Source organism: Megalops cyprinoides, chromosome 17 (genome assembly GCF_013368585.1).
Source record: "Megalops cyprinoides isolate fMegCyp1 chromosome 17, fMegCyp1.pri, whole genome shotgun sequence".
Classification (NCBI taxonomy): domain Eukaryota; kingdom Metazoa; phylum Chordata; class Actinopteri; order Elopiformes; family Megalopidae; genus Megalops; species Megalops cyprinoides.
In genome coordinates, this window is record NC_050599.1 from 8,171,654 (window position 1) to 8,184,975 (window position 13,322).

At 42.0% G+C, this 13,322-nt stretch overlaps 1 protein-coding gene across 1 annotated transcript in view; it reads left to right on the forward strand.

Annotated features, from left to right (window-relative positions):
* Window positions 1–12,466, forward strand: part of enpp1 (ectonucleotide pyrophosphatase/phosphodiesterase 1) — a 32,192-nt gene extending 19,726 nt beyond the window's left edge. Inside the window, 13 exon segments of the mRNA XM_036549537.1 lie at window positions 658–789; window positions 917–948; window positions 1,095–1,222; window positions 1,693–1,762; window positions 3,742–3,829; window positions 4,744–4,928; window positions 5,863–5,902; window positions 6,305–6,453; window positions 7,711–7,846; window positions 8,634–8,708; window positions 10,184–10,316; window positions 11,166–11,310; window positions 11,833–12,466. Coding sequence (XP_036405430.1) covers window positions 658–789; window positions 917–948; window positions 1,095–1,222; window positions 1,693–1,762; window positions 3,742–3,829; window positions 4,744–4,928; window positions 5,863–5,902; window positions 6,305–6,453; window positions 7,711–7,846; window positions 8,634–8,708; window positions 10,184–10,316; window positions 11,166–11,310; window positions 11,833–11,985 — 1,466 coding nt within the window. The 3' untranslated portion in view covers window positions 11,986–12,466.
* The last annotated feature ends 856 nt before the right edge of the window (window positions 12,467–13,322 follow it).

Genomic DNA, 13,322 nt, shown 5'->3' on the forward strand with positions numbered 1-13,322 from the left:
CACTCCCTGTGTGTTTCTTGTCACACTCAGGACTGACTGAGCTTTGCTCTGAGGGGACCAATGTTTGTCTTCGCTGAGTCATAGCAGTGGGTGTACATTACATTTCCTGTAGTAGAAGGCCATTGAAAGGTGGTTTTGAATGCTAACAGGCAGAACACCCAGACTGAACTGAATTAGTCTTTAACTGGGTGGAGAGTGCAAGCAGAAGCACAGAGCAGCTGCAGTCCAGACATCTGCCACACGTGTCCTGTCTTGTAATTAGGTTTACAGAAGGTTCACAAATTAAATGAAGCAAGCCATGTTTCTTGCTGTGATTTTAATAACTAGATCTTTAGGGTTGTAATTTTCGCTGCAAGTTCTTGATCTCGTGAATAAGCAGCAGTTACTGGTTTCATGATGCTTTCTCAAGTGGGAATTGGGTCATCTCACATGTGCGCTGATGAAGCTGACCTTTTGGGGATGTTACACATTAAAGGTGAATTATGTTGAAGCTTGCAAAGAAATACAGTACAGTGGAGACCAAAAAAATTCTCTTCTCACATTTTCTTCTTGTTTTATATTGTTTCTGGATTGTCTGAATGTGTACAGGTTCTGAAGTTTATCCTGTTGAGTTTTTTGCAAACATGGCACATTTTTGCAGTGCTTTCTCTTACACAGGAATGGAGGAGGCTACGTGTGATAAGGCTGTGTATGTCTCCAAGTACCAGAGCAACACAAATGATTTCACAGTCATTCCTGGGCCCGCCGCACGCATTAGGCCGAAGAAGCTTCCCGAAGAGTTTTTCAGTTGTGAGTTCTTCCCCCCCTAAATCCACTCAGGCCATTTCCTGCCTTTGTGGAATAATCTAGTGTTTATCCACATAATCATTATGGTATTATTCACAAGTGGCTGTTTCCTTTGTTTAACTTCCCGCAGTCGACTACGAAGGGCTGGTGAAGAACTTGTCGGTAAGCGGAAACGCGGGTTTACGCTGTCTTCTGTGTGCACGCCACTCGATAACATTTTATTAATGCATCCGCACAGCATGTGTGTGCAGCGTCTCTCCTCTTCCCGTCATTCATTATTCCCGCTTTCTTCTCTTTCTTTTTCCAAGTGCAGAGACCCTGACCAGCCCATGAGGCCCTTCCTTAAAGAGCATCTCCCCAAGCGGCTGCACTTCGCCAACAACGTCAGGATCGAGAGGGGCCATCTGTACATGAAGTCGCAGTGGCAGGCGGCACTGTGCGTGCACTCATGATCCTGGGTTCTGGAGTTCAGTGGTTCAACGGCCATTTTAGCTTCTGGGTCATTGGCCCAGGTTCGGGCTAAACACAACAATTTTTTCATTCCACATCCTAATGGCGTAATGATGGCCATAAGCAAGCAATGGAATGCTTTAAATTGTTTGTCAGGAGACAAACCTCACTTCACTTAGCTTGAGGTCTCGGGCCATATATCTGAACCTATTCATTGCAAAAGCTGAGATGGATGATGAATGAACTACTTAGAGCTGATAAAGTGCAGACTCAGCGAGAGCTCAAGGCCATAATGTGAGCCAGATTGAAAGTAAAGAGCGGTGCTTGCACAGAGGGGCTTGGATTTCTGCATACGGGCAGTCCTGTTCTCATCTACTTATTAGACAGTAATTCTAATTATTATTATTACTATGATTATTATATTTATTATCATCCTCTGCTCTGGTGTTCACACAGGACATCATCTGACGTCAAGTACTGCAAAGGCGGGTTCCACGGCTCTGACAACGTTTTCAGAAACATGCAGGTCAGTCGGAGAGGTACCGGACATTTGCGGGCAAAAGGGTCCATTGTATAGTTCCGGCGGAGTCCTGTGGCCAGCTGTCGCACCTGTTCTGAACCGAGTCAGTGCTGTTTGAGATGCTTGTGGCAGACCCAGGCTAGGATCTCTGCGCACGTGAATCCCCACAGCATGGGCAGCCAACCCGAAAAGGCACATTTAAAAACCTGCATTGCAAGCACTTTTGTTCACACCATGCTTAAACATCTGCCAAGCAAGTAAATAATGTAACATCGCTGTCAATAAGAAATGTATACATGCAATACATATTTAATTGTTGGTATTTTTTTTTAGTTAAACAGCTTTTTTTTAAAAATGCTTTAATTTATAAATGTGTTCTGTACACAAGAGTCCATACCCAAGATTCCAGTAGTGGCAGATGCACATAAGGAGAGTGTGACACCAAAATACATGTTTTAGCTTTAGTAAATAAGCAAATATTTATTGCTTTTTAAGAATTTCTTCACCACAAAACATCTGTAAACATGTAATGTTAATTCTGAATGAGGAGATTGTGCAGCAACTCCTAAAAACCAGTTTTCATAAGATAAATAATTATTTCATAATCGGCCCCTGGAAGTTTCAGTCCAGCCTCCTCATCTAGTAATAGCACATGTTCAGAACTCAAAGGAAAGGACCCAACTTGAAACATCTTCGCCTTCAGATGCACCAAAAACATTGGAGCCCGAGCTCGCAGCGGCTGAGAAATGTTGCGCGTGAAAGTGAAGCGGCCTGTGCGTAGTTTCTGCAGAGGAACATTGGCGCGGGCCAAAGCCAGCCCTCCGCTCAGGGGTTTAAAAGGAGACATGGAATGCTGCTGACCCAAGCAGAAAGTAGCAGTAGAGCTTGCGGGACAGTTGGGGAGGACAGGGGTGTTCCAGCCTGCCAAAAGAGAGAGGGGCACGTTCACTGGCAGGTGTTGCTATACTCATATAGCAGGGTCTTCATTGAGGGGAGGGAAACAACTGTATCTATTAAAAAAAAGGCCCTTTTTCTTGTAACTTTTGTTGAACTTTTCCTTTTTTCGTAATGATTGTTTGCTGACCTTTTCTTTTTTTGTCTGGATTTTGAATCCGAGCCCTCGCTGTTTCTGGCCGGCCTGTATTTTAGGGTTGTGTACATTTCCGCCTTCGGTCAGGCCTGGAATGTCTCGGCGATATAATTATCCTTCTTAGAAGCTTCTCTAAATGCAGGTGAATGAATGAGATGACTGTCTCCGTTAAAATTAGACACACGCCGAGTGTAGTCCTCTAAGCCACGTCTGCTCAGGAGACTATATCCTTTGCCACAAAAATAACACTTCATTGTCTGTTTCCTAAGCAGACGCCCATGTCCTGGGCAGCTGCTGTTGTAGGCAATTGAAGTAGAAGAAACACTATACTTTTTCCTGTTTTTTTTTTTTTTAGAATGTCATATTTATATCAAAAGATTTATAGGAGGGCTTGGGCCTATTATTGGTGTGGCTGTTTTTGAAAGTAATGGAAGGCATTCTAGGAATATGATGACAAAAGGTTTCATGTTTAGCTGGACTGTTTGGGGTGTGAGTCCATTACAGCTCTAGGGGACCCTTTGAGCTTTCGTTTCAGTACTTCCTCCACTGAAACTTTCAGCCATGTTCTGTTCCAGTTTGACGACCTTTGTGGCTTTTCCCATGCCTATGATTTTATTAACTGTCGTTGTTAAATATTCACACAGTCTCTATCGGTGCCACAACAATTTCACAATGACATTCAGTTATTTCACATTTGAATTCAAAAATGCCAAGGCACTGGAACCTCCAAGGTTTACACAAGAGACTCCTCTGCTGATGTCTTCGTTGTCTGCAGCTGTTTCTTCAGTCTTGAGACTACTGCCTGCAAACATGTTTTGAACTACATGTACAAACATTTGAGCAGATTGATCTGTATACATTTCATAATGTTTTCAAAATGTTTTTCATTTCACAGTCAGTATTCATTGGCTATGGACCAGGCTTCAACTCCAAGATGGTTGTGCCACCTTTTGAAAATATTGAAGTGTACAACCTGTTGTGTGGTAAGCTAGCTTGTCTGTCCTCCTTTTTGAGATGCATTATTCAGAAACATTATCTGAGACTAATTTTATCTTGAACTGAGCTGATCGTGTTGGTAAGAAAAGTTGAGGTAGTCAGTATTACATTCAGGTCCCGGTAAACTGAAAATATAGATGTTGTCTAGGCCTTAAATCAACAAAGGGAAATCACAAGGTATCAACAGAGCATAAATTAAAGCTCTATATATGAGTCACGAAACAGATGTTCACTCAAACAGACTGTTGCTCACTGAACTGCAGCATGCCGTGAGGGTTGAACAGCAGGATGGGGAATCCTGACGTGAACTCGGCAGCCCGTTGCTGTGACATGGTAGTCACAGGTGTCTGATACTTGGATGCGAACGTGAAAGGGGAACATTGTGGCTGCCTCTTGTTCTTTTTTTTTAAATTTTATTTATTTATTTTTTTTCAGCTGAAATAGTCTCTCGGGAGGAGAGGAGGTTCACAGGGTGCAGACACCATTGTTCCATTGTTATAAAAACCCCCCCAAGGAAGAGCTACACACCCACAGCTGCTCCCAGAGCCCTCCAGCAGGCGGTCTTGTTTTAGGGGTGTGCGGAGTGATAACAGGGCTAACCCCATGCTGACAGGACAGAATATCTAAAGCTTGCGTCTGCTGTTGTTGGCTTCGCTCTTCGGTTTCTCCATAATAATGGCACCATTGTCAGTGAAAAGTAGATGTACAACCTCCTGCAGGGAACTAAAGGCCCCTGGGGTTTCCTGGCCGAGGGTGTGAGGCTGTAATGCGCTCATAAAAAGCTGCAGGCCCAGTCTAGACCATCTCGCCACCTGGATGGCCACCTTAATATCGGTTAGTAAATGTTCTTTTTGCTTTATATGTTTCATCTACTCACGATCTCATCATTCTTGGTTGCCAGATTTATTGGACATTACTCCTGCCCCCAACAATGGTACCCATGGCAGCCTGAACCACATCCTCAGGAGACCTGTCTACAGCCCGGTGTTCCCCGCCGAACAGTCCCCGCCCTCCCCCTGTGTCGCAGGTGGGCCCTTGGTGACCGACACTCTAGGCTGCGGGTGTAGCTCTCTTTCCAAAGTGCAGGTAAGTCCTGCACCAGTGACCCACTCAAGGAAGAGCTCAAAACACCATGGCGACACCTAAACGAATGAAGGAAAAGCAACCTTGATATTAACAATGAGAGCACATTCAATCTAGATTCCATGGGCATAGAGTTCTCACACCCAGACAACCTAGCACATAAGATCAATAACATATATCAGGAACAGAACATTTTTACCTGTGCCCAGGTGTTCAGTCATCATGCTTTAAGACATTGTAGACCTCAGCCAGCCAGCAAAAGTCCACCCCATGTCAATTTGAAGGTTTCCCTTGTCTCACTTTTTTGAGGCTTTGTGTTAATAATATTGACATTCAAACTTCAAGTTTACTGCATGAATGATCGGCAGGGGCAGAGGGTGAGTACAGGGTGTGGTATTCCACTGACATAAGAGCGAAGTCAGTTTGGGACAACAGGAAAGAGGTCAGGCAAAGGTCATAGTCCTGATGTTCTTTTTGAACGTTCATCTGACCGTGTCATCAATCTGAATGCCATGAACACCGTGCTATGTTAACGCTTCAAAGGCCAGCAGATTGAACACAGTGCGCTCCATTGATAGTTACAGGTCAAATTAAGGAGGAAACATTTTTGTAATACTTTCAGAAATGGTTGGAAAACATTGTGAGATATTTATTTTGAGGTTTACCACACGGTACCTTAGGAGATAAACCGCCTATAACAAACTCTTCATAATTTTAAGACCTTAATATATATGCAAAATAAAATAAGATGCATAGATACAAAGTTCATAAATTCATATATTAAACTGTGATTTCAGTATCATTTCAGAATATTCATTGGGTAGTTTATTACATGTGTATTAGCTGTAACATTTATATGGGCAACATTTATTGTGTTTTTGTTCCTAAAAAGCTGGAGCGAAAACAGTATCGTAAAAACTAATGTCAATAATTTCAGGAGGAGGAAATGAACCGGCAGCTGAGTTCCAGTAAGTAAAGTGTTCTGTATTTCAGTGTATGCACACATATATACAGTTTGTATATGTGCTTTTCAAAGTACTGACTTCCCATCATGCAATATTTTAATAGTATTTATTTGAAAGAAAAGGTGAACCCTCAGTAAGTGTCTGTATCCTCTATTTCAAGCTGAAGTAAATCCCAGTGAATGCAGGAATATATTCTATGCATAAAGTTTCCATGTTTAATTCTTGTTAACATCATCCCCCAGACTTTGAATGCTATACATGAGTTTCTCCCTAGGATGTAGGGGCTATAAATATGTTGCTCCAATGCTGTAAACACAAACAACCATCGATACTGCCTGGAAGGTGTAAACAATCTACATAAATTGCATCTGATGCTTATCTCTAAAACTATATTTACTCATTTTTCAGATTCAGCGGCAAAGCCACTTCACTCTCCATACGGAATTCCAAGAGTCCTACAAAAGAACGCAAACAACTGCATCTTGTATCACTCCCAGTACATCAGCGGGTACAGCAGAGACACACTCATGCCACTCTGGGTGGCGTACACAATTCCCCCTCTGGTGAGTCTATTTCTGACCTTATTTTCATGTTCATAAATAGCACAAACATTTGAAATAAACAGGGGAATGGTTTTTCTGGTTTTAGCTTACACACAACATAAAAGCCATCGTAAACCGTACTTAAACGGTTTAGCATGAGCGGCGCAGTGCTGAGTGGCCGTGCTATCTGGCAGCCATATATCTTGTCCTCGTGCTTGCTCTCACAGCAGTCATGTTCCTCATTATGTGGTGTGACCTCAGCGTCATTCATCTCCGCTCCAACTGCAGCGCGCTCCAAGGCTCTGAGCTCACGCAGAAATCTGGAGGAGATCGCCCGCTTGTTTATCACTGTTTTTCGTGCAGTTCCTTGGTAATCCCGGGGGCCAGTAAGCATCTGCAGGTCCTTTCCTGAACGTGAGTTTTGTATAAGTGCGTAAATGTGAACGATGGTTGCGGTGTAGAGTGTCGGTTACGGGTATGGAACCAGAGGGCCACCTGTTCAGGTCCCTGGTGGGAGGATGCTGCTGTATCCTTGAGGACGTGCATGGAATGTAAATTTTTTGCTGGTTTCTCCATGAGTGCTGGAAAAATGCACTGCAATGCTAGCTTTTTCTACACATGAAATCATTGCATTCTGTGAACTGCAGTCAGGGTAGGATGTGGTTTCCTTGAATGTAATGAAAAAAACATACGTTTACATCAGTCAACTTTTTACATCAGTCTTTCATTTGAATTGTGAGTACAACAATCTTTTAAGTATATAGAGTGTGTTCATGTGTCACTAGCAGTTTTTTTCCAGTTCCCTTTAAGCACTGCCATGTGGTCAAGCAGTTCTAGTGGCACTGAACATTAGAAAGCAGCAATTGAGGCATTATACAGATCTCATACAGAAACTACACCGTACTACAGTTGACACAGGTGTGGTTTCTGCTACAAGAAGATCTCTGTAGCAGCTAGCATTGGATGACAGCTCTGTTTAAAGGAGAAAATTTGACTCATTCTTGTTGTTAAATCAGTTCTAGGCTTAGATTCTATCAAATTGGCTTAGCACTGAAGCCATCTAAGATCATCTATTTTCAAGGGAAATTTGCGTTCTGCTTGGATTGAATCAGCCCCGGAGCCTCCCTGTTGATGCAATTAGATAATTAAACCCTGATGAAGCTGCTGCTTCCTGGGACCGGAGGTCAGAAACGCAACCACAGAAAAACATCCGAATTCGGGTCTGGCCAATTATATCTGTAGTTCAATTAGCCTCTTTATCTTTCTGTTATTTCGCAGAACGGCGTTCCCCCCTTGCGTCCGGAGACCGAGGGCTGTGTCCGCGCCGACGTGCGGATCCCGGCAACAGCGAGCCAGACCTGCCGCAGATACAAAAACGACACCTCGCTGTCCTTCGGCTTCCTGCACCCTCCTAGTAAGAGCTCTGCTCTCAGATTCACAGCCTTATCAAACCACACCAAGGCTGAGAGGGGCTTGGCTGCAGGGTGGAGCCGGAGCCTGGGCCTGGAGCTCTCCCTGCAGGACTTGACCGCAGGGCTATTGCACACCCGGCGCTTATGGGAAATATCACCACTGCAAGGTCCCTGACTCTGACACCAAGTGGACAGCATCCCCACCCTCCCTCTCATGATCTGGATCTGGGCTGAATGCTGCGATGATGATTACCAGAACAGTATCGTAGCCTGTGGGCTGGAAGCAGCTGGACCAGGAGCTCAGGCCCCACCCTGCAGCCGGATTATGATGAGGACAGAGGACAGGCTCCTCTGCTGTAACTGCTGTGCAGGAGGAGGCACATGTTTTTCTTGGCGTTTATTGCAGATTATTATTAATATTATTCTTAACTAACAAAAAGCAACACTTTTTACCAGAATTGCAACAACTGTCAACGACGATAGAGGAATGCTCTAAACGTACATAGGAAAATTAAAAAATGTTATGATTCCTACATATACAAACCATGTTGTATAAACAGCTTTGCCATATCAGTTCGACTGCGAGTAATAAACACATCTAAATGAATCCACTACTAACAAAATGTGCAGTAAACAGGTATAATACAGGGATAACTAAGTGCATGAGTACTTTATAAGAACTTTTGTTCACAAAAAATAATGAAGACAGAAATGTACTTTTTTTTACCTGCATTTTGGTTTTCTTTCCACAAATAATATTTTTATGAATGTTTTCATTTAATTTCTTAGATCTGGGATCAAGTGACAAGGAGTCAGAATCATTAATAACAAGTAACCTGGCACCAATGTTTCCTGCCTTCAAAGGTAAGTGGTGAGGTAGAGTCTGTTTGGTTCTGATCCATTTAACACAGGCTCTTTTCTGTCATCTACAATTAAATTATGTATAAAGAATGAGTATCCTGTAAAAGTTCCATAGGCTTTGATGAACAGTGTGTGTAACAGGATCTGGTTTCTAAGGTTTGTTGGAGCCTGTCAGTGTTTCACAGCAGATGGAGGAAGAGTACTTATGTAACTAACTGCAGATATATGTCCCAATATAAGTGCTTTCCTAATCTCACCAGTGGTAATCATTATAAGCAGTGGAGTTTTTTTAGCAGTGTTCCCCTCACCTTGTAATTTTCCATACCACTCTTTATCAGGGACTGCCCCCAAATTACTTTAGGTGTTTCCGTCTGCAGCTGTGATGAAGCTTGACAAAATGGCTTTTTTAAATACTTGTGTGAGACCCACAGGTGTGTGTAGTTTTCCTTGTGCTATTTAAAGTATCTTTCATTCTTGGGAGTAAATACATAGTAGTGTTCTGCATTATATATACTGATCCCTAACCTTAGTGGTGGTGACTTTGCATGCTTAAGGACTAACATTTATTCTTTTGTTACTGTGTTTCGTCTTTAGTCAAACAGTAGTGGTTACCATGAAACCACATCACAAGTAATGTTGTCTCAATGATAAACCGAAGATAAGCAAATGATTAACCTATGCTGTAGACTGTTGGTATTTAGTGGACAAAGTTTGAAACTGCTATTATTTTGCTTTTGACCTAACAAATGTCGCCCCCTAGTGATTGCATTGCTGATTGCACTAAATCTGCAATACCTCAGATTTCAGAAACCTGAAAGGGACAATTCCAACAGTTTATACATTAATCCTCACACGGTCACACGGATGACACAGGAGAGAGACAAAGCGACCTTCTGCCATTCATTTTCAATGAGAGTTGGCAATTTACAGCGACAAGAGACAAGTGGCCATTGCAAAGCCAACTAGGCGGGACAAAAATAGATTAGAGGTCTATTTTATGCAAATACTGAGCAATGCGACATGGCGACTACCAATGGGAGTGAAGGCAGCGTGACACACGTTGCTGAAACAAATGATCCAATATTTTGATTAGTTCTGTAACCTAGTAAGCACAAGCCAGGAACGCCCACAAACGACAAGTGACAAGGGCTCCTGTGTCGTCCGTGTGACCGTAGTTAGCAATGTACTTTCAGCTCAGAAGCCATTTGATGTCATTAGCTTTGTTTCACAGTTAAAACGTTTTTACCAAAGTATGAGTAAGCAGACAAATGACAGTTATATTACCAAAGCATATTTCATCTTTTAGGATGGCAGGCTGGCTGTGGTAATATTTTTGTTTTAAATCACAGCGCTACAGAGGCGGTGAAATTTAGAATAAACCTTGCTAAAGTTCTGGCAGAACAAACTGGAATGTGAAAATCAGAGTAAAAAATGTGTTTCAGCATTTTGGTTCTTTTTATGCGATTCTGTCTTTGTAGCTGTTTGGACTCACGTCCATGACGTGCTTCTGGTGAAGTATTCACAAGAGCGAAATGGAGTCAATGTCATGAGCGGGCCCGTATTTGATCGAAACTACGATGGCAACTACGACGTGATGGGCACAGCCAAACAGTATGTTTTTTAACTGTAATCCATATGATAGTCTATATTATAGCATTTAATAATACACTGTCTAGTAAGGTTGTTTGGTTCTTTGACCATTGAGAACAGTGAGAAAACATTGATGGACAGTCATCTGCATTGACGATCCCATGAGTGTTAGGGGAAGCCATTTTGGAACAGTAGAAGGCCGTATGTTCTAAACACTGGGGAAGCTTTAGCCTTGCAAATCCAGGCTGCCAGTGCTTTCACAGACATAATATCACTTAATCAGTTACATGATTAATGGATACTGTGCAACACTCAACAGCAAAGCAGTACAGCAAAGTAGCTGTCACCCAGTACTTAGGCATAACAGGAAATGAGAAAGAACAGCAATAATACAATGCCAACAGACATCCAGTCACCTACAGTACCAGTCAAAAGGTTGGACACACCTCATTAAGATAATGGCATACATGCATTCAAAGATACGGTGATGTAAAAACTGAAGCTTAAATGCTTGAAATTTGTTTCTTAGATGAATATAAATAGTGAAGTTGATGCCTATGTATGAATTTCTTTACAAAAAAGTTTAATTGAAAAAATCTAAGAAGAATCTAACATACCAGATATACGTACGAGATAGTTTTGATTTGTTTCACACTTTTTTTAGACACATTTGTGTCGTTTTGTTGTTTTGATATGTTTACTATTATTCAAAAATTTGGAAAATAGTAAAAATAAAGAAAGAGTTCTGACTTCTGACTGGCACTGCAAATCAGAGCGATATGCACTGAGGTGTGCTGAAGCTGCGACAGTAGTTAAGATCCCTCTGTGTGCATGTAAACCTATGTACGTGCAACTCTCTTTATCTTGAAGAAACGAGGCCCCTGTTCCTACACACTTCTTTGTGATCCTGACCAGCTGTAAGAACGCCTCCTTATCTCCCAATGAGTGCAAGGGACCTCTGGAGGCCACATCCTACATCCTGCCCCACCGGCCAGACACCACAGAGACCTGTGCTGTAAGACCTTGGATCAGTTCCTTCTTTATGCACGTACTAGTTTGGGCTTGGAATAGTTAGATAAGATAAGATAAGATAAAATAAGATAATACTTTATTAATCCCAAGGGAAATTTGGGTGAGCTGATCCTCGATCAGTTCTTATAAGACTGTAGGGTCTCTTTTTTGTAAAAATGAGTATTTGTGAAATATTTCTCAAAGGCTCCCATCTTCGGCTGACTCCAAATGCAAATGTTAAAGCCATTTGCCCCAAACATGCCAAGACTCACGGTTTTATAAACTGATCCTTGATGAGTTTACAAGTGGCTGTAAACACCTGAGGCTCCAACGATATGATCTAACAGACAGGATGTCCAGACGTTAGTTAATTTCCGTCATTTGCTCACTGCTGGAGGAACTCCAGCTGTAGACGCTCTTTAAAAGACTTGCCAGGAAACTCACACACCATATATAAACGGGTACTTTTCATCTGAGGAGTAATCTTCGTGTGTTTGTTTGTTGTTTCTCTTTCTTCACCTTCCAGAGCGGGTCAGACTTCCAGTGGGTCCCGGAGTGGATGCAGTTCCATGTGGCTCGGGTTCGGGACATTGAACTTCTAACGGGACTAAGCTTCTACCATGACCGGCTATCGGTCCCTGAGACATTACAGCTAAAGACATTTTTGCAGACTTTCTAAGTTCATATTTATGCGTACACCTCATAAAGGAAGATGGTTAGAAAGAAGGACTGTTTTCGCTTGATGTGGTGCAGAGAATTTTATGTTTATACTATGAGTTTATGGTCCGTACAGAGCTGAGCTGAGAGCTCAGAATGAAGGAAGCTCAAACCAAAGAACTTGCTGCTGCAGAATATTTTTCCTCTCGAAAGGAAGAGAGAGCAGTGGAAACGTGTGTCGCCATAGAAAATTTATTTATAATACACTGTCCAAAGTGATTTTTAATAGATAGATGGTTTCAGGAAACCTCAGACATTTTGAAAATGTTTGCTACTGAGATATGCTCGGTTCCACTTGCCAGTGTTCTTGGGCTTGGCTGCTGGTAATTTAAGGATTTGGCTATAGTTGGAGATAGTGAGCCTGCACACCCACAATAATTATCAAAAACAGATTAGAGACAAAATAGGCTTTTCTTCCTCTGTTCTACATTAAAAAATATATACTACACAAATTTTATCCTCAATGTGCCATAAACCAAATGTTTTGATTCATTTTTTATTAATTGGAGGATGTTATGTTTATGTACAGTGGATACTTTTTCCTTTTGAACTGTCATACAGTTACTGCCATCCAATAGGCTATTAAATGGACGTGTAATAATTATATGTACTTTTTCATTACTGTTTGTAGCATTAGGATTACTACTAGTAGTTATGTGTCATACGCGTGGTAATATTAATAGTAGGGTATTAATGCAGCAGCTTTTTTAATAACTATTTTCACATGGTTTCGTCTGGAATTTGCTTGAAAATATTGAAAGGTCAGTATACTGTTATAAATCATTTGTGAAAGTTGTGCATCTGTGTTTTTTTGCTTTTGAAATAATGTCCAAGGTTTTTTTTTTTTCCAAAGAAATGTTGGCTGTGTTGAGCCTTACTGTATGTTACTTAACATTATTGCCATTTAGAAGATGCCCTTATCCAGAGTGACTTACACAGGTTACAGTTTTTACATGTTATTCATTTATACAGCTGGATATTTACTGAGGAAATTCTGGGTTAAGTACCTTGCCTAGGTGTACAACAGCAGTACCCCCATGGGGAATCAAACCAGCAACCTTTTGGTTGTAAGCCCTGTACCTTCCCACTGTGCTACACTTTCACCCAGCTGTAGTTGTAGTTGTATGGACACAGTTGTATAGCAGCTTGGGCGGATTCCCATGTGATGGAGGCATTCTCTGCTGTTCCAGCCTCACTCCAGCCAGCTCATCAGCACCTCACACAGTTTAGCTCCTCCACTGTGCCAGCTGCTCCACTTCACCACAGAAAGCTGCGCAGGCCTCCTATAACGTTGTGTAA